At 50.1% G+C, this 25,793-nt stretch overlaps 1 protein-coding gene across 8 annotated transcripts in view; it reads right to left on the reverse strand.

Annotated features, from left to right (window-relative positions):
* ASTN2 (astrotactin 2) overlaps positions 1 to 25,793 on the reverse strand; it is a 614,387-nt gene that overhangs the window by 335,698 nt on the left and 252,896 nt on the right. For all 8 annotated transcript variants that reach the window (XM_044992620.1, XM_044992622.1, XM_044992619.1 and 5 more), the window contains 3 exons: positions 13,799 to 13,883; positions 12,774 to 12,848; positions 12,105 to 12,242 (listed from right to left, as the gene is read on the reverse strand). In XM_044992620.1, the coding sequence (XP_044848555.1) occupies positions 12,105 to 12,242; positions 12,774 to 12,848; positions 13,799 to 13,883 (298 nt within the window). The remainder of the gene's footprint in view (positions 1 to 12,104; positions 12,243 to 12,773; positions 12,849 to 13,798; positions 13,884 to 25,793) is intronic.

The raw sequence follows: 25,793 nt of genomic DNA on the forward strand, positions 1-25,793 counted from the left end.
TATTATTAATAATAACAATGACAGAAGCAGTCATCCCTCATTTCTTTTGAAGATCTGGGGTAAAACACTGAGCGAGGGGGAGCTGCAGAGTCCATTAACAAACCATGTTTTAAAAGCTTGTCATTAAAAGAGCCAGAGAAAACAAAAGAGCATTACAAATATGAGCGTTACAAATATGTTCACTTTTGAAGTGGTTTCTTGTTTATTAAATTGGCTCAATAAATATATCAACAACATCTGTGTGGAGGGTTTTTCTTTTTTCAGTTAGTTGGTATTTTTTTTTTTCCTCCTTGACTCTGAGGCATCAGCGCCAAGGCGAACAGCAGTCAAACTCAGGCAAACCCCAAACCGTTTCTTGAGACATTCCAGGGTTGGTCTCTATGGCACTGGGTTTGCTAAAGCTGGTTGCAAACTGGTTTTAAATGGCCCAAAATGCTGCTGTCACTTTTCTTGGGTGGAGTTAACTCAATTACAAGAGGCTGAGAATTTTGTATAAAATAAAAAGGACATTTATATGAATGACAAAAAGACTCAAGAGTTACAATAGTAAGAATTAAAAACAACAACAACAAAGAACAGAACAAACCCCAAGAGTTTTGGAAGGGATATAAACCCTCATGCTTCAGTGCATTGGCCAACTTCTAATGCTTGGGGTCAGGAAGAAAATTTCTCCTGCAGGGTTTCTTGTCTCTTCCTTGGAATCAACTGATGCTGGCCAAAACTTGGATGGTGTAGGGATGGTTCTCAAGGAGTTTTGTATTTCCAATTTGCTTTCATCCTGGTTCAGGATTTTGTTCTGATTCAACTTCATTCCCAGGCAGGGATCCAGGGGCTGGCAGGGCTCCCCAGCAAAGAGGGGGATCCTAACAGGCCCCAGAGACCTGGCTCCAGCTGGGGTTCTCAGGGACTGCCAGGCTCCCTGCTGCGGCGAGCACTCGACCCTGGAACACCATCAGGTTTCCAATGAAAACTTGTCTGTGTTCCGGCAAATGTTTTGTCAAATCTGCCATAGAGCTGGCAAAACATTTTGCTTCAGCAAATCAGCATTTTCAGACAAAACCATTTCAGAGCAGCTCTACTCAGAGCCAGGATAGTGGGCTACATGGACCTCGGATCTGGCCCAGCTGGGCAATTCACAGGTGGCTTTCAGCATAAGTTTTCTTTTTAACTAACATCATCCGATCACCCTGAATGACACCACCGTGTACCGCCCTAAATAATTCCTATCCTGCCTTGGTGTTTACACCCTTCAACGTGCTTTCACAAGGGTAGGTCCCTACTTAGTCATCCCTTAGCCAAGCTAGAAATAGCTGGCTCTTTTCATCTGCTCTCATAAATCAAATTGGGAGGTGAGGAAGAATTCCAAGGAGCAGCCGGGACCCTGTCAAGGGAGATTACAAGCACAGGGCTGGAACGCGTTCTTGTTTGTCTTTCAGCAAAGGCCTCTCCTGTTCTGTGGTTTTTTTGGGAAATGGTGCCCAGAAACGGTCCCTATCCCGGCTTTAAAGACTTGGGGATCCCCTCCCCCACTCCCTGTGGAAACAAGGAGCCCGCCAGGGTGATGAGCGTCATCGGCCTGTGCAACAGGGCTGTTATCTCCGGCGATGACACAGCCACCGTGACATGCCAGGTAATGAATCACCCTCTTTTCAGAAATGAATAAGTTGTGGTCGGTGATGCAATGATCAATTTGCTTCATCACGCTAAGCCGTCCATTCATCACCAGCACCGGCTGTCAGGGACTCAGGGCCACTTTGATTGGTGCCAGCTGCTGCCATTATCGACAGAGCAATAGCCTTTGAAGGTAGCTCCCTGCAGCTCAAGGCTGCCATTGATGAAAGGGGCTGATAAAGGACTTGCTTTGCACTAGCCATTCTCTCTTCCAGCAGCGGCAGCAGAAAATGGTTTCTTACAGGAAAAGCATCTCCCTCAGCAACCTCTTCCACCCTGATGCATGGAATGTCCCGAGGCCAAACCTCTCCCACGGGGACCTATCAGACAGATCTTCTATATAGCCGGGTGCAGGGGACTCGATTTCCCCTCTGCACCCGTTGTGACTCCATGTGGCACAGAGCGATCATAAAATCGCAGGATATTGCAGGTCCTTCTAATCAGCCACATCCTTCCCATCCGTCACTGGCGTGCACCATCCAATAACCCCAGCTGCCTGGCCAGCCTTGTTTCCTGAAGGTTTGGCAAACAAGCAGGTGATGCCAAGATGAATGGTTCACTCAGTCAGAACGGGGAAATGCAGAACAGCATGAGTGAACTTGGAGAGAGAGAGAGAGAGAGAGAGAGAGAGAGAGAGACTCTTCAGATGGCGCTGGGAAGAAGCTCAAAATCCATTCTATGCTGTGCAAGAGGGCGCCAAGAAAAGCCAGCTCAAGAGTAGATCCTGGAATCAGTTCTGTGTGGGTCAATGGATAAGGCACTAGACTGGGACTCAGGATACTATGCTCTATCCTTGGCTCTGCCACTGTCCGGCTGGGTGACCTTGGGCAAATCACTTCCCCTCTCTATGCCTCATTTCCCCTCTCACCTTCAGTCTGTCTTGTCTATTTAGGCTGTAAGCTCCTTGGGGCAGGGACTGTCTCTTACTATGCGTGCACAAGAGGGCCCGGATCGCTGTCAGGACCTCTTGGCAGTACCATGATCCTAGTAAAAAGGCAAACCCAAGGAATCTAACATGGCAACAGGCAGCATTTTTCCAGGCTCTGCTGGCAGTGGAACACCAGTCACGTATAATAATTGTCACCAATATAGCATTCGCTCTTTTGCACAGATCTCACAGCATTTTATCGAGGTGGGTATTACAATCCTCCTATTATAGATGGAGAAACTAAGGCAGAAAGAGGCGAAGGGTGTGTTTTCCCCCCAAAAAAGTGCCCTAAGCCACTGAAAAGCCCTAATCCCGTTGACTTTCAATTTGAGCTAGTTTCCAAAGTGCCCAAATCACTTTTGAAAATGGGTCTCAGGCACTGCAACGCTGAGTGCAGCGTCCCCTAAATAACTTTTAAAAATCGGACCCTTGGGTGCTTTGGAAAATGTTCCCCAAAAGGACTAGCTCAAAGGTCACCCAACAAGACAGCAGCAGAGCCTGATAGAGCTTGTGGCGTCGGCCAACACATGCCCCTGCAGCGCTCACCTTTTCGGCTGGGTACGTTCGGAGACGGTGGACAGAGCTCCCTCTCTGTCATGCCGTCAAATGGAAGAAGCATGTGCAGTAGTGAGAGAAGAGGGAAAAAAAACCCTGTTGATTTGCCAAACAATTCAGAGAGCAAAGGGGCTCACTTGGGAGCAAAATGAAGATGAATCGACAGCGAGTTCAAGAAAATTCATTCTTCCGCTGAACACTTGCCTCTCCATCAGGGCACCTCAAAGGCTTGTCAAGCAAAAGCAGGGCTTTTATTTGTTTCTATGGTTGCCATAACGATAGAGATGTAAGTCATGTCAGCTGGCAGCTGAGGCTCTGCTGCTGTGATTTATAGCTGCTCAGGCTAAATTAGAAACTTTTCTTTGGAATCAGCGACAAAGCTGGAGTGCACTTTGGAGAGGGGAGAAAATCAAATATAGATAAATAATGGAGCACAGACAATCGGCAGGTGTGAAAGGAAAAGGAGATCAAAAGCTTCAACACAGACCACATGGGCAGCAGAAGTTGCAAGAATCCCTTACCTATTTACACACCCATGTGTCTAACCCCAGATCCCACAGGGACCATTTAAGGATAAAAGGGGTGTTCAAGCTCTGTGGCCCATTCAATCCAAAGCTAATTACGGTTGGTTTGTGATGTGGATGATTGCTCGGTAAATTCTGGACTAGGACAATCCGCTCATTCCACACAAGCTGCCAAACAGCATTTGACGTACCGACCTTGAGGCACTAGAGCTGGACTGGATTTGAACTGATAACAGAGGTGAAAGATTCTCCCTTTCTCAGTCTCCTTAGCCATGCAGTCTCTGCTCACCTATGCCAATGCTCACTGCAGCTGACCACTTTCTAGGTCATAATTACTCCACTTTCCACTACTCCTATTGATCTGTCAGCACCATTTACATATGTCAAACTGCCGGGCATATTTAGTGGGGTCCTGCAGGGGTCTGTCTTGGGTCCAGTACTATGCAATATTTTTTTTATTAATAACTTGGATAACAGAGTGGAAACATGTGGATGACACCAAGCACTTGGGAGGACGGGATTAGAATTCAAAACGGCCTCCGCAAATTGGAGAATTGGTCTACAATCAACAAGGTGAATTTCAATAAAGCCAAATGCAAAGTACTACACTTAGAAAGGAAAAAGCAAACACACAACCACAAGATGGGGAATAATTGACTAGGCGGGAGCACTGGTGAAAAGGCTCTAGGGATTTGTGGGTCACAGACTGAATACGAGTCAACAATGGGATGCAGTTGCAAAACAGGCTAATACCAGTCTGGGGTATATAACAGGTGTGTTATATTAGAAGACGGCACTGGGGAGGCCACTGCTGGAGTACTGTGTCTAGTTCTGGCCATCGCACTTTCGGAAAGATGCAGGAAAATTGGAGAGTCCAGAGGAAAACAACAAAAGTGATAAACAGCCGGACCCCAAAACCTGGGCATGTTCAGTCTTGAGAAAAGGCTGAGGGGGGACCTGCTAACAATCTTCAAATATGCGGTGGGCTGTTATAAAGAGGACCGAGATCAGTAGTTCTCCATGTCCACTGAAGGTAGGAAAAGAAGCAATGGGCTTAATCTTTAGGAAAGGAGATTTAGGTTAGATATTGTGAGAATCTTTTTCCTAATAGCGATAGTTAAATAGTAGAATAGGCTTCCTAGGGAGGCTGCGAAATCCCCATCATTAGAGATCTGTAAGAACAGTTTAGACAAACATCTGTCAGGAATGGTCCTGCCTCAGTGCAGGGGCTGGGCTAGATGACCTCTCAAGGTCCCTTTCAGCCCTATGTTTCTATAATTCTATATACACCCTGCTGCCCCAGTACTGCACCTTTTTACCAACCATAGACCTGATTAAACTACAGCTGGGAGATTCAGGGGAGAAATTACATTGGGTGTGCAAGGCTTGCCAGGTACATCATGAACTGATAACATTCATGGTGCTGTGCAATACACGAAGCTCTAGAAAGTCCTGTCCCAATAGAGCTTGCTGGCACTGATCGAGACGGCAGAGCACTCTGGGAGACACGGACGGAGGCAATCAGGGTTTGGATATTATCAACTTGTGGGAAATGTGGGATCGGCACGAGGAGAGATGTGGGTTTGCAAGCCAGGGCTGGGAGGTCAGTTCATTCACCGGGAGTAACCTGAGGAAAAGCACACAGATGGGGGAGAGCAGGAAATGAACAGGTGTCCTAAGTAAGGGAGACAAATACTGAGGGATGGAGGAGAGGAAGCTGGGAGAGTTCATCAAGCCTAATACTCTGCTTCTAGCACAGCCAATGCCAGATGCCTCAGAGCTAGGTGAGCAGCCCCATAATGCACAAGCCAAATGCCCAATAACAAAGATTCCAATCTGTATATGGCCATGCAATGACATGAGACTGAGATCTACATCGCACAATGGATCACACTGTGTGGCTGAGGAGGGGACACTTAATGCAGTCCCTGATGAATTATATATGCAAGTATATTAATTATACATGCAAGTTTCATTAACCATAAAAGAAGGCATGTGCCTAATTTATGGTGCACAAAATTAAAACAATACACCATTGTAAGCGATGCATGCAAAGTTATATCCCAGCTCATCTCCAGGAGAAAATGTAACATGGGGAGCAATCCTGCATTGCCAAAGAGAGGGGACTAAACGAACTGATAGTTCTTTCCCTCTCTAACTTCTATGATAACAGCTTCTCTAAGTCACGACTTGAAACTCATTGAGCTCTCTAGGGCCTTTCACCCGACCTGTAGCTAACAGCTGGGACGTGCAGCTGACTCTCTTGTCGAGCTATTTAGCAGAGCGGCGAGCGAGTACAGCGTTCCCTCTGCACGCCAGCAGGAAGCTGGAGTCAGCACTTCACTGAAGAGCCACTGAAAGGCAGATCTCCATCTATTCTTTACACACTCTCCGGCGTCTTCATAAAAACACAAGGCCACACTCAGACCTTTACCTTCAGAGTTGTAAAGACTTCATGTGCTTTTTCATAACTAGCCCCCCTGCAATTTCCCTCCATTAAACTCTTAAAGACGCGTGACCCCCGAGCCAAAGGGGACAGACTAATGAAAGGTCTGAAGGAATGTGGCACACTTGTTACCAAGGACATAAAAGAAATACATGACTGCATTACCGCCACCATATTACAGTACAGCAAATGGGAACCTCTCCAAGCACCAAGACACAGCTGCATTACAGTTAATGCATTTCGGCACAGAACAGAAGCCCTGGCGCTGAAATGGGACCATGTATTCCAGCCCAATAAATGAGCTATTGCAATCCAGAGACAGGCCTGCATTACTACCTCCATATTATAGCTCTGCAATGGGAAGCTCCAAGTGTAAAGACCCAGCCGCGGTACGATTACTATATTACAATAAAATGCCCAGGAGTTTCCAATGCCAGGTTGTATATTCCAGGTCAGGATTGGGGATTTACAGCCCTGACAGGCAAGTTCAGTAGCTCCCCTCCCGGACTATCTCTCTGAGGCTACATCTAGACTTAGAGGCAGGGGGTTAATTCTCAACTTTGCGCAGACGTCCGCACGCTAGTTCTCACTGAGCCAGCATGCTAAGAAGAGTACAGGTGAGTCTCATCTTACACTGGGGTTACGTTCTGCTGTCAGCGCGTAAAGCCAAAATCGCGTAGAGTCAAAATTACGTTGAGTGTAATGGCAGGTGGAATTGCCCGCACTACAGGTACAGTATTTAAATTGTTATTTTTCCTCTCTTTTTTCTCTCTCTCTCTTTTTTTGTTTTGTTTTGTTTTTCCCGACCGCGCAAAGCTGAATTCGCGCATGTTAAATGTGCGTAAGAGGAGACTTGCCTGTAGCGTACCATGGTAGCACGGACTAGCTACCCCAACTACATACCAATGGGGTCTGCATGGGCTTTTCCTCAGGGCGGCTGGCCTGTACCGCCGCTCACCACTGCCCGTGCTACAATGCTATTTTTAATAAAAAGAACAGGAGTACTTGAGGCACCTTAGAGACTAAAAAATGTATTTGAGCATAAGCTTTCGTGGGCTACAGTCCACTTCATCAGATGCATGCAGTGGAAAATACAGTAGGAAGCTATTATATATATATATATATATGTACACACACACACAGAGAACATGAAACAATGGGTGTTACAATACACACTCTAACACCCATTGTTTCATGTTCTCTGTGTATTGTGACAAAGTTCCTCCTCTACCTTGGTGGGTCCTGCGCTTATTTGGCAGATTTGCTCACCTCAGTGATCTTCCCCACAGTCTGGGTCAACTTCTCCTGTGTCTGATCAGGAGTTGGGAGGTTTGGGGGGAACCCAGGCCCACCCTCTACTCCGGGTTCCAGCCCAGGGCCCTGTGGATTGCAGCTGGCTAGAGTGCCTCCTGGAACAGCTGTATGACAGCTACAACTCCCTGGGCTACTTCCCCATGGCCTCCTCCAAACATCTTCTTTATCCTCACCACCGGACCTTCCTCCTGGTGTCTGATAACACTTGTACTCCTCAGTCCTCCAGCAGCTACACCCTCTCCCTCTCAGCTCCTTGTGCCTCTTGCTCCCAGCTCCTCACATGCACTTCCTCTCCTCTGGCTCCCCCCTCCCTGACTGGAGTGAGCTCCTTTTTAAACCCAGGTGCCCTGATTAGCTGCCTTGATTGGCTGCAGGTGATCTAATCAGCCTGGCTGCCTGAATTGGTTCTAGCAGGTTCCTGATTACTCTAGTGCAGCCCCTGCTCTGGTCACTCAGGGAACAGAAAACTACTCACCCAGTGACCAGTATATTTGCCCTCTACCAGACTCCTGTATCCCACTGGCCTGGGTCTGTCACAGTCTGTGTATATATATATCTTCCTACTGTATTTTCCACTGCATGCATCCAATGAAGTGGACTGTAGCCCAAGAAAGTTTATGCTCAAATAAATGTGTTAGTCTTCAAGGTGCCACAAGTCCTCCTGTTCTTTTTGCGGATACAGACTAACACGGCTGCTACTCTGAAACCTACTATTTTTAGTGTGCTAGCTCTGAGTACAAGCACAAGTATGTCTTCACGAGTTGGGAATCACGCCCCCCTAGCTCCAAGTGTAGACATGCCCCGAGTGTGTCTCAGTCCACAAGGACAAAGTGAAGGAACTGGGAAAACAGATTTGATTATTTCCCCAACGGCTAAGCTTTCAAAGCAGCTTTCTTATTACAAGAGAGCACTTGAGACCCTCCAGTGCTGAGATAGGACAGCATCAAACCTTCTTAACAGCAGATTTAACTACATCACCTATTCTCAGCATTGCAGCAAACCTCCAGCACTGGAACGGGATTGGACTGCATCCGTCACTGCATTAGAGAACCTGTAACACCAAGCTCCGTGTGCATCACCTTGGCTGTCATCCATCACGGGATACCCGGAGCTGACAGCCTGATCCCTGTTTGAGCAGTGTTTAAGTTCTAATGCAGAGATAATAGATCTTTTTTTTTTCGGTTTCCACTGTATCTGTGAAAACTTCCATAATTCAACATCAAATATTTATTATTACGTTTATTAAAGTTTTAATAATTTAGCACCTCCTGCATGTCAGAGTCAAGCTCGGTGAACTATTCTCCCTTTATTTTACCTGGGTCACTCCAATATTTATATCCACAATTCTAGATTCAAGTTTCATTTACCAGGGAGCAAGTGACATTCTCAGCACCTGAAGCTTTCCTCCACCCCCACCCCCGTCTGTTGCTCTTTCACCCCCTCAGCAGTGGCAAGTAATCCCAGGAATCTCCCATAGGGATCAGTGTTTGAAGAGATTTACTGCAGCCATGAGAACACCAAGCTTAATAGACTGTTTTTATTAAAATAGTTTGGACTAAAATTGGAGGTGGCAAGAGACAATATTCTCCTGGCTAGATGGGCTGGGAGATATTAAAAAATGCACAAGCATGTTAAATCTTCCCCAGCACCTTTCACCCCAGCACCACAAAGTGCTTGATACAAAGTGAGCAACTCACAACAGGCCTGCAAGGCAGGGGTATGTTATTTTGCAAGAAAAGTGAGCCCAGCAACTAAGGCATAAAATGGGGAGTTAGGAGTTCTTGGGCTGGCACCCTGGCTCTGCCACAGACTTCTTGTGTGACCTTGGGCATGACATGAACCTCCAGGCGGATGAATTGCCCAGTCTGTGAAGTGGGGTGAATGCCTACCTACCTCAAAGAAAGCTTTGGGGTGGACTAATACTTGTGCCTAAAAGCAATTTGAGCTCCACAGATCGAAGACATGGTAGAAACAGCCACGGGCGGCTCCAGACCCCAGCACGCCAAGCGCGTGCTTGGGGCAGCATGCCGCGGGGGGCTCTCTGCCGGTCGCCGGGAGGGCGGCAGGCGGCTCCGGTGGACCTCCCGCAGGCGTGCCTGCGGAGAGTCCACTGGTCCCGCGGCTTCAGAGGAGCTGCGGGACCAGCGGACCCTCTGCAGGCACGCCTGCGGGAGGTCCACCGGAGCCGCAGGACCAGCGACCGGCAGAGCGCCCCCCGCGGCATGCTGCCGTGCTTGGGGCGGCGAAATATCTAGAGCCGCCCCTGGAAACAGCAAATGTATTGTTTTGCATTGGGGGTGGGGAGGGGAGGAATAGGTACAATAGCTGTCCTAGGCCACGCAAGAAGTCAGGGCAGAATATTCTCAGGAAGGAGAAAGCCAGCATATGAGGGGCAGGGGGAAGTGGGGGACATAACTTGACTTTACATTTTTACATGAAGGAACAGCAGCTCTCCCTGACACACAGTTAGCAATGGCTACATCATGGGTAGATGCCTTGTAGGTGTCATTGTCAAAGTAGATCTTCAGGAGGGATCTGAAGGGGAGGCTGGTGTCTTCACAGTCAAGGTAAGGGAGGGTGTTCTATATGCAGACTCAGAGACTTTAAGGCTAGAAGGGACCATCACGATCATCTAGTCTGACCTCCTGCATATTGCAGGCCACAGAACCTCACCCACCCACTCCTGTAATAGATCCTTAACGTCTGGCTGAGTTACTGAAGTCCTCAACTCATGGTTTAAAGATGTCAAGTTACAGAGAATCCACCATTTACACTAGTTTAAACCAGCAAGTGACCCCGTGTCCCATGCTGCAGAGGAAGGTAAAAAAAAAATCCCAACCCCAGGGTCTCTGCCAACCTGACCTGGTTATGGTGATCAGTTAGACCCCGAGCATGTGGGTGAGACCTACCAGCCAGATACCTGGGAAGCAAAGGAAAAGAAGGCGTGAAGAAGACTATTGGAGAAATGAGCTAGTTGGCAGAAAGGAAAGGGCAGGAGCATTGTGATAAAATCATGGAACCCAGGAGTACTGACTCCCAGTTGGTTTCTCAGCCCACTAGACAACACTGCTCTCCTAAGTAAGGCTGGGTTTGTGCCTAGCTTGTGGGTGAAGGAAGAGAGGACGCACATCTGATCACCACCCTTGTGGAGTGAGTGGATGGATGGATGGATGTTCGAAGACAGAGTTGCAAGACCGAGGAGGATACGTGGGGTAAAGAAGTGAGGTCTCTCGTTCATGAGGAAAGTCTTTCAAGAATAAAAGAGCCTGAGGTCTCAGTAGAACCAGACTAGCTGATTCTCAATCATGGATTGATTTGGGAGACTCATGGTGGTTGGGGGTAGGGGTGTAAGAAGGGGAGCTCACACTTCCATATCTAGGAGGGCAGCATAGCTAAACTTTCATGTACGAGGTGGGGTGAGAAGTGCCCTGCACCCGGGTTAACCTCGTTCAGCTGACAGCCATCACAGCTCCATCAGGGGCAGTCTCTGAGGCCCTGTCCTATACTTGACTTTCCCTCTGACACACGGTGAATAAGTGACTTGCCCAAGATAACACTTATAACCACAGAACACCTCTGCTTCCCAGCCCACACTCAGTACACTTCTCCTTCACCCAGCAGAGGTGCCCTTACATCCACCTTCTGAACTAGACCAGTATCAACCAACCAAAGTCCGGGGAACAGAGTGAGCCATGCCAAGGAAGCCAAACAAAATCCACCAAGTTTACAAAGACGCATAGGAGAAAAATGCATAAAAACAAGATCAGGAAAGGTGGGCTCTGTTCACTAGGGACCAGCTTTGACCCATCCTGGGCTCCACAGTCAAGTGTTGGAGGCTGCATGCATGCCTGAGTTTGAGTACATGTCTGCCCACCCTCCATCTCCGCCTGGAGCCGGTGCCTAATGCTTTAATACCCAGGAGAACTGCTGGCATTTCTCTGAGCATTTCTGAAAGATGAATAATCCATTTGCCAAGTCAAGCAAGCAATCTCTCCCCTCCACTCCCCACCTTGCAAAGACCATTGCCCACTTGTGCTTGTCACAGTCATATAACAGCATGTGATTCTCACTAGCCACTTGAGCTCCTGACATCCCTGACCCCTTATTCTTATTTAGCTTGCAACTGGTGAATGCTTTGATGTAAGATACGCCAGCATCAGCCAGGTTTCAATTGGTTTAAGAGAATCCATCCAGCATTTGCATCAGTCTAGCTGCATGGATTAAAAACACACCTTTAGTTCAAATCTGAACAATTGTGTGCGTAGGCCAGCCCTAAGCTCAGAAGAATTATATAACCTTGTAAAGCGTCCTTGTAGGCCTCTTCTCACTCTGCGTCTCACCTACAATGAAGGTGGCTCTCTACTGACTCAAGCACGTACAGAGATTTTTGGAGAGGGCATAGAAAACACATTTTCCCTCAAGAAACGGACTCATGTGCAGGACTGCCAATTGCCGGGTGAACACCCAAGAGCAAAACAGGTTCGTTACCAATCCCCACCCACGCACCATGCTGGGAAAAATCCTTTTTGAAGTATTCAAAGCCGCACTCAGCCCAAGAGACAGTCCCGTCTGGAGATGGGAAGATAACTCACCAGAGGGGTACTGCATCTTGGCTTCTTACCAGGAGCTTTGAGAGTCATCTCAGCAAGACAGTTTGGTCCCCTACCTGACGTCTGCCGGGTCTTCCGTCACCAGGACGTCTGTCTTGCAGCTGGCAAGAGGATTGATGGAAAGCTCCACAGGTGGCACCACAAAGCTCTTACTGACCGGTAGCCAGAGGCCCTGACCCAAACTATACGTGGACCTGAGGGAGGGGCAAGAATGTAGCATAAGCACATGAAATACAAGGTAAGCGCTAGGTCTCTCTTCAGTGTTTGAACATCTGGAGGCTGGTTTGATGGTATAGTGGGGTGGATTATGGAGCCTGTTTGGGATCTTGTTCCAGAAACCCAACGCTGGGGAACGGAGCCAGAACAGGTGAGAGCAGGGAGAAGGGCAGCCTGAGCACAAGTGGGCGAACCGGCCCCTATGAATCTGGAGGACAGAGTGGATCACTGGGAAGCTCACACTTCCTCGGTTGCTTCCTGACCCAGGTGCATGCCAAAGGGGATGGTGACTGGAGGGTGAAACCCTTCCCCCTCCTTAAGGAGTTGAGCAGGTCTTCCAAACTCATTGACTACAAACGGAGCCAGTGCAGCACAGGCAGAAGAACAAGATGGCAGCAGGAGCTAGTCACTGCAAAGCCTGCTGGAGCGGTCCCCAAACAGACCCGATGTGTCCTGGCAGCCAGGTGCTCTGCCTCCCAACAGACTGACTGTCTAGTCATTCAGCTCACCTGAGTATCTTCTCTGGCGCTTGCTCTCCTGTGACCAAGTCGTAGCCCCGTTCCAGCGTTGTGTAGGGCCAAGGCCTGAGAGACAGAGAGGGAAAGAGAGCACAGCATGTCAACCAGCAAGGAGAGGTAAACACCCAGGGACAAGCTGACCTAGTGATGCCAACGGGTGTGTCTACAGCCAACTAGACACATCAGGAATTGGTAGACAAGCAAGGGGATATGGGAGAAAGGTAAACGCTCTGTTCTCCCCATCCTGACATTAATGGCTCACAGCACCCGTCACAGGGTGCCTGACCCGCTGACAGGGCCAGACTAGCTGTGACAGGCTCTGCTAAAGAGAACGAACCGAGCCAGATCCACCCGTGAGTCGTTAATTGCATAGGTGGCCAGGCAGCAGTTAATTAGCTAAGGAACACCCGGGCTTAATAAAGAGTTAGGAGGGTTCAGTCAGAAGGTTCCAGAAGCTCTGGAGGAGAGGGACTTCTCAGGGGAACTCCCCAGGAAAGGGGACTGAGGAAAGGCACTCCTGGAGGGAATGTGTTTCAAAAGGCAGGTGCCATCAGTGACAAGTCCCTCCGGAGAGCTGGTCCCAGTGAAAGGACCTTACCAGACAGCAGTAGGCAATCCAGATCCAGAGAAGAGTTGCAGTGGCTGAAGTTCTGTGGGCCCTCTGAGCCCAGAGAAGGAACCCTTCCCCAGAAGAGGGCCTTGATTTGAGAGGGCCTCATGGGTAGGAGCCCGGACGTAGAAGGCAAATAGACTCAGTTCGGGCAGACATTTGTCGCTCCCCCAGCTAGGACGCTGGGCAGAAGGCTTGCTTGCCTGCCACATTCGGCCTTTAGTTCAATGAATTAGATTGTTCTAATTCACTACGTGAAAACCTCACTGAACTCACTAAAAGGCCATTGGGGAAACTGAGGCAGAGATGTCACCGTGGACCATCGGGCAGTGTGCGGGGTGACATGCCAGCCTGGACCCATGGGAACACTCTGGGGGTGAGTGCCCATCTTACCAGCACCACTCACCCTTCACTGTGCCCCCAGTCACTGCGCACGCACAGATGCCGATGCACTGGGTCAGGGGCGTAGCCTTCATGACAGCTGCACTCACCTAAAAGGGAAAGGAGAGAGATTCAACCTCTGTCTGCAGAGAATGCATGAGAAGGGCTCTCCCACACCACCGTTCCTCTCCCTGTTCATCCACAGCTGTCAGTTCTAGCGTTCCTTGCCCCATCCCTTCCATCCACGCCTCTCCCTGGATCCAAGAGCCCTTTGGAATCTACCTAGATGCTAGGGTGACGAGCATGGGAGAGAGAGACCCCCTGCAACGTCTCCGGTCTCGGCTAGCTCCCCCAAAGAGTGCCCTCCTGTCAGTTCCTGCTTCACCTGGAGCTGCAGCACAATGCAGCTGAGCATATAACAAAAGAGAGGGGGAAGACAGAACAGCTGGTGATGGGGGTGGATCCTGATCATTCTGCAGAAGACACAGCTCATGTAATCAGCAGCACCCGAGGCCCAATCCTGCAAGGCACTGAGCATCCTCAGCTGACACTGAAGTCACTGGGAACTGAGGGTGCTCAGAACCTTGCAAGCTCATGTCTTGCATCTCCTCCTTGCTACCAGCACGTTTGGGACAGCAGGGGCTTGCTGGCTTTCACCAGGGCAGCAGCCAGGCGCTCAGGGTGCGGCTCAAGCCCATGGAGCAGAGCGGAATGAAATACTCCTCCCGACGGGTCAAGTCCCAGTCCCTTAAACAGGCAACACCTCTTCCCCAGGGAAGTCCCATTCCCTGTGACATTCTTGGCCCTTTCAGCCGGTTGCAACTGGATGCCAATTAGGGTCACGAATCTGTGCGCAAGAGGCTGTTTGGTGACCAATTCAGTTCACAATAAAAAACCAGCTTCCCACCCGACAGGTGGAAATGTCCTCTAGTCCCCTCCTGATCTGGGCTGGATTTACACCAGGACAAGGTGCCTCTTATCTCATCGCCAGCCCCTCCTGGCAAGCAGCAATCCTGAATCATCTCTCTCAATCTCCTGGACCATGGCATGTTTCTACTGTAAACTCTTTTGAAGTCCTTCTCTCACCGCAAGGCTTCAGGCCCGTCGTGGACGCACCAATGGAGCCAGCGGTCCTGGTTCTTGCCCCGTTTTCCACCTCCCACAAAGGGTACATGATGGTAGCAACACTCTTTTTCGATCCACTGCCCTATTCTGCCTCTCCCTTCTTCTTCCAAGCTCTCTCTGCCTCCTTACCTCATACTGAAGGTCTCATTCTCTGATTCTCCCCTCCTGGCAGCATTAGTGGAGGCGTCATGATTTTTCCACACCAGAGACCTAACTACACTTGGCCCAGATTGATTCTTTGTTTGGTAGAAATACATATCCCGGAGCGAGAGATGGCGGAATAAAAGATTAATTGGATTTGCACATATAGTCGCTGTTAAAAGCTTTTGTTGATTTCTTTTTCCCCGACCCTGTCCCTTTCGTTTCCCCTTAAGCTCCTGTCTTCACTTGACAGAGCATCAGACTAAGTCTTAAACACAGGCAGAGTGGGGGGAGCAGGGTGGAGGGGAATTGTTCAAAGCAAACCCTTCCCTGGAGTTCTCTCTGCCCACAGCCCGCTATGGCCAGAATGAAGGAAAGGTGTTGTGGCAGGGTAGGGTGTGGATACCCCAGACAGAGTTAACACAGACTGACAAAATACCCAGGCTTTCTTTGGGCCCTATGAAAGACCTCAAAATCTCTCAGAGGGAATTGAAGTAAGTGCTTTATTTGCAGAGGGAAGGAAACGGGGGTTCAGCTCGCAGATTGTGAAGAGAACACTCTGCAAAGGAGGGCGGGGAGGAAGCAGACAGCTAATGATGTGCTAAAATGCAACGGCACCTTCATGAAATATTCACCGCTTTAAACACGTCTAATATTAAAGATTAAACATCCTGGGATTTGTCCTGGTGACTCTAGAGTACTGATTTATGATCTGCCAGAAGCTGCTAAACTCATGATTCATAAGGAGCGGTGGAAGCACCACCTCTCCAAAGGGAAAGGGACTTGGGGCAGAGGGCTGGCTGTATCATCTCCTGCAGGAGTTCAGACACCAAGGCCGAGTGTGCCTGTCCTAGGATGCGGTGGATGGGGTTTTCTTCTCGTATACCATCGATTGAAAAGCAGTTATTTTTTCCAAGAGTGCTTAGCATGCAAGTTTTCTCAGTTGCTGTGTGGATCATTAATTCCTGACGCTTATTACATAACAAATATGTGTTCTGCAAATGAGAGGCATCTCGAAGTGCTTGCAAAGCAGAGCTGTGGGGACACAGGGATGTCGGCCCATTCGCCATCTTCAGCCCCTACCCCTGGAATTACTAGAGCTGCAGGCCTGAGTGCACCCACTGCGGAGTCCTCTATGGATCCATAGGGCTGGAACAGACCTGTATTCTAAGGGTCGGCACCAAGGCAGCTGTGGGGTGCCTTGGATTAAAGGGTTTGTTTTGTCTTTCAGTTTGATAACTATTTGCAACACCCTGCAGAAACACTGAGTTTATTGACTCCATTCCCACAATTCCAACAGCTGAAGGTTGTGCTTGAGGGTTTCCCGAAAGGTTTATTTCAGTAAAGTAAAACAGCAAGCGACACCACCAGCTTCCCTTCCCATCCAGATATTAAACTCATTTCAGAGCGCAGAGATGAGAGAGACTCAGGGATGGGAATCAGGCCTCCGCCGTCTATCCATCTGGCTTGCTGCCAGGCCTGAGAAGCCATGTGTGTCCAGATTCTCAAAAGAGACGAGCACGCTGGGTGCAGAACTCTCAGTGTCACAACAGTAGGAGCTGCCAGCACTGAATTCTTGGCGATCAGATCACTAACCTCTCCAGGGTGGAGTTCCAAAGGTAGTTAGGTGCCTGAAGATGTGGACAGGTACTTAGTGGGATCTGTAAACTGGCCCAAGCCAGTTAGTGCCTAACTCCCATTGACTCACTAGCTGCATCTTTAGACACCAAAATACCTTTGAAGAACCGTGTGTGACTCATCTCCTCCATCTGTAAAGCTGAGATAACTCCTCCCTTGCAGGTGTGCTGTGAGCAGAGCTGATCAAAGGAGACTGGCAAAAATTTGCTTTAGATTCATTCCCCATGGGGGCAGGGAGTGACCTCTACCTCAACTTTCCCTTCTGAGAGAAACTGTGTTCTTTGCTCTTCAGGTACAAACAAGCTGTTCAGAAAAACTCAGCTGGAGGTGCCAGATTTTGCATAATGAGAAGTCAAGATCATGAGTCAACTCAATAAAAAGAACAGGAGGACTTGTGGCACCTTAGAGACTAACAAATTTATCTGAGCATAAGCTTTTGTGGGCTACAGCCCACTTCATCGGATGCATAGAATGGAACATATAGTAAGGAGATACACCTCTACCTCGATATAACGCTGTCCTCGGGAGCCAAAAAATCTTGCCGCGTTATAGGTGAAACCGCGTTATATTGAACTTGCTTTGATCCACCGGAGCGTGCAGCCCTGCTCCCCCGGAGCGCTGCTTTACCGCGTTATAGCCGAATTCATGTTATATCGGGTCGCGCTATATCGAGGTAGAGGTGTATATATACACATACAGAGAACATGAAAAGGTGGGAGTTGTCCTACCAACTCTAAGAGGCTAATTAATTAAGAGAAAAAAATTTTGTAGCGATAACCAAGATGGCCCATTACAGACAGTTTGACAAGAGGTGCGAGGATACTTAACATGGGGAAATAGATTCAATGTGTGTAATGGCTCAGCCATTCCCAGTCTCTATTCAAACTTAAATTGATGGTACCTAGTTTGCATATTAATTCAAGTTCAGCAGTTTCTCATTGGAGTCTGTTTTTGAAGCTTTTCTGTTGCAAAATTGCCACCTTTAAGTCTGTTACTGAGTGGCCAGAGAGGTGGAAATGTTCTCCTACTGGTTTTTGAATGTTATGATTCCTGATGTCAGATTTGTATCCATTTCTTCTTTGCGTAGAGACTGTCCGGTTTGGCCAATGTACATGGCAGAGGGGCATTGCTGGCACATGATGGCATATATCACATTAGTAGATGTGCAGTGAACAAGCCCCTGATAGCATGGCTGATGTGATTAGGTCCTATGATGGTGTCCCTTGAATAGATATGTGGACAGAGTTGGCATTGGGCTTTGTTGCAGGGATTGGTTCCTGGGTTAGTGTTTTTGTTCTGTGGTATGTGGTTGCTGGGGAGTATTTGCTTCAGGTTGGGCGGGTTGTCTGTAAGCGAGGGCAGGAACCAGACAGTCTCTATGCAAAAGAATAAATGGACACAAATCATAACATCAGGAATGATGTCGCAATCCTTTGTTTTCTCCTTCCCGTTACCCTGTGCTGATGCTCAGCCCCAGCTATTTCTGAACGGCCACTTGTGGGTTTATATTAGGCGGGAAGGATCAGCCTTGTGTTCTACATGTTCTCTCCTCGTTCCCAGTTGGCAATGCACACCACAGCGCAGGAAAATCAGCAGCTAAGAGGCCCAGGTCCGATCGGTTAAGTTCTCAGAGCCCCGAATCTCAGCCACGGGGGACTGACTGATGTCAGAGATTCCCTGGCCTGAGTAATGGGGATATAGAAAAAGAGAGCAGACCAAGAGATGTGAGCAAGCCCATGACCGGTTCACCAGTCCACTGGACTGGAGCAACACCTGCCTGGGGCCAAGGCGGCAAAGCACTTTCCCAGCCTGATGAGCTTACAATCTAAACAGCCAAGAGGAACAAAGGGTAGGAGGGGAAACAGTGGCACAGAGAGATGTGACTTATCTACGGTCACCTACCAGGTCAACGGCAAAGAGAGGAGTAGAACTCAGGTCTGATGTCCTCTCCCCTGGACCACACTGCCTCTCAAACTGGCTGGGCTGTCCATGGGGCCTAGATACAGCGAAGGGCTCATTCAGAATCCTTGAAACCCTTTTTTCTGTGCTCAGGCTGCAGCGCCTGTGCCCATTCCCCAACTTCAGAAAACTCTACCCCAGACGGTCCCGCGTTGCGCGTCAGTGACCAGTTCTAGGTCACGCTGAAGTCTCTCTGCTGACTTCAGCTTGAGGAGATGCCCACTTTGCCTCCGCCAGCATGCCTGGGAAGACTGGAGAGACACACCTGTGAGTGCTTTTAATTCCCATGGAAGGCTGGCTCGGGAGGATTGCGATGGCTCACGTGAAAGTGCATCTATGCAAAAAGGAGCCAGCACAGCAGGGTAATAATGAGCCACTCTCCCACGGGAACTGAGATCCAGCGCCTCGAGCCCCTGGACACCTCTGCGGGAGTGTGCTGCAGGGATGGAGCCTGCAGCTCTGGCCCACTTTGTGCAGCTGCAGCAATGACCTCTATTGGCTATTTAGGGAAGCTGGGGGCATGGCAGCTCTCCCTGAGGCTGGCAGCGCTGGAAAGGTGGAAGAGGACAGTGGCAAGGAGAAAAGTGACACCTTGTCAGGAACAGGCGAGTCCCTGGGAGTGGAGAGAAGCAGTAACAGGAGATGGTGACCTTCTCGTTTAGTGCAAAATAGTCTCTCTTTTCTTTACTGGGAGGAGAGATTTTAGAATTGACAAGGAAGAACATGTCGGCTGCTGACCCGTCTCCTCAGCCCCCACCTCCAGGCGCTTCCCGCCACCAAACAGCTGTTTGGCGGTGCTTAGCGGTTTCCAGGAGGGAGGGGGGAGGAGCGGGGAGCCACATGCTCAGGGGAGGAGGAGGAGGAGGAGAAGAGGGGGGCCGGGGCAGGGGTTTGGGGAAGGGGTTGGAATAAGGGCAGGGAGGGGGCGGGGCAGGGGTGGGGACTTTGGGGAAAGGGTTGTAAGGGGGCGGGAAGAGGTGTGGCAAGGGAGGGGCCTCATGGAAGGGATGGAGTGGGGGCAGGGGCAGAGTGGTGGGGCTTTTGTATCTTTATATTAAAAGGTGTCAGTGATGCGGCCCTCGGGCCAACGTACTAGTCCTCAGGATGATTTGAGTTTGAGATCCCTGACCTGCACGATGGTGCTACAGCATCATAGCTGCAGCTGTGCCTGTTGTGTAGCCAAGCCCTAAAGGAGAAACTGACCGCATTGTAATCACACAGAGAGAGTCACACTGGAACACCTCTCCCCAGTGTAGACGTGCTGCACCAATCTCAGGTAGGGCCGGCACTGGGGTAACCTACCCTGCAGTAAGCCCCTTTTTCAGCAGGTGCGGTGTCTCTATACTAGGGGTTCTGTACTGGTGGAACTACAGTGATGTGGTGACATTAGTGAAAGTTTCTCTAGCAAAGACAGCACCTACGTTTGTCCATGTGAGTTGGGATGCAGGGGAAGATTCGGATTCACATGCATCACCGAATGATAGCAATGTAAGGCTGGAAGGGCCCTCAAGAGGCCATCTAATCCATTCTGCCTTCTCTGAGGCAGGACAAAACATACCTAGACCATCCCTGGCAGGTGTTTGTCTAACCTGTTAAAAATGTCCAATGATGGAGATTCTGCGGCCTTCCCAGGTAACCTGCTCCAGTGCTTAACTACCCTGACAGTGAGAAAGTCTCCCCTCATCTCTAACCTGAATCTCCCTCGCTGCAGTTTAAGCCCAGTACTTCCTGTCCTACCTTCAGTGGCCATGGAGAGCAATTGATCACTGACCTCATTACAACAGCCTTTTACATATCTAAAGACTTATCAGGCCCCCATCAGCCTTCTCCTCTCCAGACGAAGCACGCTCAGTTCTTTCAACCTTTCCTCACAGGTCCGCTTTTCCAAACCTCTCATCACTTTTGTTGCTTTCCTCTGAGCTTTCTCCGGTTTATTCGCATCTTTGGGAAAGTGTGGTGCTCACACCTGGACACAGCACTCCAGCTGAGGTGTGCCACCTCACTTGCTGACCCGTGGCTCCTTTCCAAGATCTCGTTCCAATTTCCCTCTCTATGCCAAGAAACCGGAGTCCCTCCCTCCCCAGGCACGGCTTGATATTATATATTTGCATTCACACACACTCTCTCTCTCTCCAGGGGTCTCTATTCCAGCCAATGACCTTGCGACAGCTTGAGGCAAAGCTTCCACCCCTTACTCCCGCAGCCTGCCCCTGGCTCTGTGGGTCAGCTCCAGGTTGGGCATGGGAGGACATCCAAAAAGAAAGGGCTTTAACACACACGGATGGACAGAAGGGGAGAAGGCATCTGCCCCGGCAAAGCACTTTCCACAGCCAATGAGCCAGCGGCAAAGCGTTCCTGGAAATAGCAGAGGCCATGTCCCCGCAGCTCTCAATTCCCATCTGATGCCAGCTCCGACACAGCAGGTCCAGCTGCGTTTCCCCCGCCACCTGCAGGGGCAAGAGGAGACAAGACCCAATTCCTACGTGTCATCCACAGGCATCTCCATGGCAGGGGGGGAATCTTCAGCACAGCCGCCACCTAACAGTGTCTCTTGCTTCCCCCTGGCTGCCTGCCTCTCCTGAAGAACGGACGGGGGGAGGAGTGCCCCGAGAGAGAAAGCCCCAGCTGTAATTGGTGGCCCAAGGTCAAGAATCATTTAGCGCACAGAAGAACCCTTTCAGTGCCCCCACTTCCCAGACAGAGCATGGCTGACTGCCCCCAGTGTTCGTTCCATTGCCTGCACAAAGGAGGGCACAATGCCCTTCTTTTCTGGGTGAGCTGCCTTTAACAACAGCGATAGGACCCGGATGGAGAGCGGCAGCCGCTGTCTGTGCTCGCAGTGAACGGATCACTGCGGTTCCACATCACGCTCGGATAAGGCTCTTTGTTATGGCACGCGGAGGGGATCTCGGGCACACGCAGGGCTGGCTCACCTCTCCCCTTTGCTGGCTGTGTGCATGGTGCTGATGACGCCGAGGAACAGGGCCGACTTGGCTCTGGGAGCCTGTGGCCCCTTCTCCGGGACAGAGATCTCTGACTCACCCCACACCTACGGAAAGGGCCTTTCTCCAAGGCTAGAGCAAGAGGAAGCTGCCAGGACAGGCATCCCCTGGCACGATCATTCCCTGGGTGAGGCCAGAGCGGAGGTGGCACACTGCAATCCCCATCTCCTCCCAGGGAAAGGAAATGGAACAGGGGAGCAGGCTGGGCTGCCCTCCTCTCCATTTAGAAATGCTGCTTGCAGAGGCGACAGGCCCCAGCTGGACTCCAGCAGCCAGCTCCATGCTCTGCAAGAGGGCAGCTGGAAGGCCAAGTTAAGGCCATTCTGGGGGGCAGCGTCAGTGACAGCAGCAGGAGCGACTGCCAGTGAGGCATGGCCTGGACAGGGAGAACAGCACCAGGAATACCTCCATCACACACCTGCAGCCCTAGCCCACACTGCCCCCCGCCCCAGGCACACGACAGATCCGGCTTCACCACCAAATGGGTCTGGATGTGCCCTGACCATCATTATAATCCAGCCCTTACATGGCACGTTTCACCAGTAGCTCTCAAAGCACTTTACAAAGGAGTTCAGAAGCATTTATCTCCATTTTACAGATGGGGAAACTGAGGCACAGAGCGAGGAAGTGACTTGCCTAAGGTCAGCCAGCAGGCCAGTGCCAGAGCCAGGACCAGAACCCACGTCCCGGTCCAGTGCTCAATAGCCATCAAACTCTATGGCAATTTCGCCATCAGCCCCGAACGACAGCAGTGCGGCAGAAAGCCCCGAGAATCGGCAGTGAAGAGATCGATGAGGCTCGCTCTGCCCCTCTAACAGCAACTATCGCTTCCCTCCCACAATGAATCTGGCCAGGCCTCTGCTGAATCTTTCTTTAGCTGCCGGTGGAATGTCAGAGAAACAAGTTGTTAACTCAACATCCTGAGCAGTGTCAAATGGGTGGGTCAAAGCCCGTCGCTCCGTCCTGCCGTTGGAAGCTCAGGATTCAGCCCTGCGGGCCCCTCTGTCGGTCCCCTTTGTTCTTCCCCCCATTTTATCATCTCCAGGGAGCCTCGCTAACAGAAACGGGCTTGGGGGCTCAAGGTATGCAGGCACCAATCTCCCCTCTGCCCCATGCTCTCCAGCCGCGGGACCTGCAGTCCAAGCTGAGCATTATCGCCGGTCGCACACGGGCTCGTATCCAGCCTGGATGCCGCCTGCACAAGCCCCCCTGTCCCGTGCGATTTCAGTTGGATACGGCATCCTTCAGTTTCTGTAACAGCGCCATCAGCCAGCGGCGCTGCTGCTCCCACCGCCGAGGTGGCTGCATTACTGTACACAGAAGAGCTCCTTCCACATACCCAGCTTGTTGTGGCATGCAGTGTTCTGAGGACCATGAAAGATGCTCTGTAAAGAGAATTTATGTAAGAGCTCTGCTGTGGCTTTTGGCCACAGGCCCCCATTACGGGTGGTACTGGAGCTGTAATACCCTACTCAGACACCAGGGGGCACTTCGGGACCTACAGTGCAATCGCCCTCATTGCCCCCTGGCAGGCACGGGGAACATGCCCCTGCTACATCCGTTTGGAAGATTCACCACAGGGTTCCCTGTGCGGCTTGCAAACACTTTTGGCTGGTGCTGAGGGAGACAGGGTCATGGGCCTGTCTCTTCCCCGTCTCCCAAGGGAGCTACACTCAGGGCTCAGGAGTTACCCACAAACTGGCCTTGGAGAGCAGGGCTGCTCCCAGTGCTGTTACAAGCCACGAGACTGGGTGAAAATGCCGCCTTCACACACTAAAATTAACACAGAAACTAGACAAGGAGTAAACGCTTCCCCCATCACTGCAAGGCAGCCACCCCTGGGGTAGAATAAGGCAGCTGTTTAACAGCACACAGCAATGCTACAGAAGAGCTGAGGATGGGGAAGGAAGAACAATGTCCTATCCAACGGAAACCACAAGGGGGATTTAACTAGACCGATTTTAATTATCCAGACTAGGCACCGGGGTTAGCAGCCCTGGTCTGAGAAAAGGGCCATGGAATCTGTAACCTGCCATATAGTCAGAAATTTGCTGTCTATAACACATTGGAAAGACAGCACCCTCCACCAGCACAGCACCCCCGACGCAATTTAAGGGCACTGGGAAAAGCATCACTGTTATAAACAGATAGTTAGGGGTTAATGCCTCTTTTACCAACCTCTGAGGGACAGCATATCAGCTAATCTCACAGACAATAGACTGAAAACACAGGAAGCTCCCCTGGGCAAAAATCTTAATACACACAAGAATACCCAATTTGATAATTCCCTTAATGACACCAAGACAAGTCACAAAAGAAAATAAACATAAACCTATTTATTCCTTTCTAAAACTTACTACTCTGATAAGAGGCTGGTTCCTTGATCTTTTCCACTCCGGCTGAAACTGAAACTGTCTAAACAAAGGAAACTTCCCTCTTTCCTTTTGAAACATCTTGTTCCCCCATTGGTTCCTCTGGTCAGGTGTCAGCTAGGCTAGGTGAACTTCTTAACCCTTTACAGGTAAAAGAGGCATTAACTCCTAACTATCTGTTTATGACAATCACCTACAATATCTCCAGCACCATTCTCTGCAGGGTCTCCCATCCAAGCTCCGCACTGACCCTACTAAGGGCTTGTCATCACTGCAGAGCTCGAGCTGGAATCTGAGTGTTGCCTCTAACCTGACTCCTGTCCACACACAAACTCTCTGTCGCTCAAGTCACGGGACGCTTTAAGCTTGAGCTAGCCAGACGGGGCTGATGGCGTTCGAGGCTCCAGCGTTGCCGACGCTGGAGCTAGTAATGCCGTGGGGATACATCAGCTGCTAACCCAATCACACTGCGTGGCTCCCAGGTTGTTTCACAACATGGTCACTGTCACTTGAACGAGGCTAGCTAGAGCGGTGTAACTCTCAGGGTGTGTCTGTGCTGCAATCGGGACAGCCCATGTAGCTATACCCGAGCGAGCACTGAGCTAACTTGCTAACGGCAGCAGTGGAGCCGCAGCGAAATGGGCTAGCCACCTAAGTAGGGTCATCAACCATCCAGGGGGAGGGATGGCTCAGTGGTTTGAGCATTGACCTGCTAAACCCAAGGTTGTGAGCTCCATCCTTGAGGGGCCATTTAGGGATCTGGGGGAAGAGAAAAACAAACAAAAAACTGTCAGGGACAGTATTTGGTCCTGCTGTGAAGGCAGGAGACTGGACTCAACTCAATAACCTTTCAAGGTCCCTTCCAGCTCTATGAGATAGGTATATCTCCATATTTTTATATGGTCCTGGAGTCTCCAGGAATCAAAGATTAATCTCTAATGAAAGATTATTTCAGGTGATGAAACCTCCAGGAATATTCTCAACCCAAACTGGCAACCTTACTTACCAAGATCACAGCATGAGGCTGTCTGACTAGTTCCTTTGGTGACCAACCCTGGAGGTGGTAAGGGGGACAGTTTCCCACCTTCCTCTGCTCCTTCTCTCTACAGTATGGACTCCCAGCCTCGGGGTCATGAGCCTCAGAAGAGATCATGGGCAGAGGTATGAAACAACCTGCCCTTCCATATTGCTCAATGAGTGGGAAACCCCAGTGTGGGAGAGGATGGGAACCCCTGCTCTGTGACATTAGACCATCTAATGGCTTTCTCCACATTGGCCTTCTTTCCGTAACCCTCACAGGTCCATCTCTATAATGGCTGAAGCACCAGCATAGACAAGCTGCTGGAGGAGTTTCAATCACCGCATCCTCTAAGCGTGCTCAGAGCAGGTGTAGGTGACATAGTGGCTAGATTGCCAGACCCCGGCACCTCACATTCACCAACAGCCTCTCCAGATGAACAGCGCTGATGGAGAATGCTGTGCAATGCTATGAAGGCAAAGCCTGTTGGAGATGCGGCTGGAACATGCATGTCCACAAGCTTTCTTGCCAGCTGCCAGAGAACTTATTAGCTGTGCTGATGAGCAGAGAATCAACGCCCCCTGCCAAATAATTAACTAGGCCGCCATGGGACAGCATGGCAAGATGTCACAGCTCCCCCTGCCAGGTGAGGAGATTCACAGAACATTAAATACAAAGAGGAAGAAAGAGATCCTAACAAATTATGCAAGGCTGACTTCAATGGAAAGCTGCTCCTGGCCAAGAGTGCCATCTTCAGAGAGCTCC

Source organism: Mauremys mutica, chromosome 18 (genome assembly GCF_020497125.1).
Source record: "Mauremys mutica isolate MM-2020 ecotype Southern chromosome 18, ASM2049712v1, whole genome shotgun sequence".
In the NCBI taxonomy this organism is placed as follows: domain Eukaryota; kingdom Metazoa; phylum Chordata; order Testudines; family Geoemydidae; genus Mauremys; species Mauremys mutica.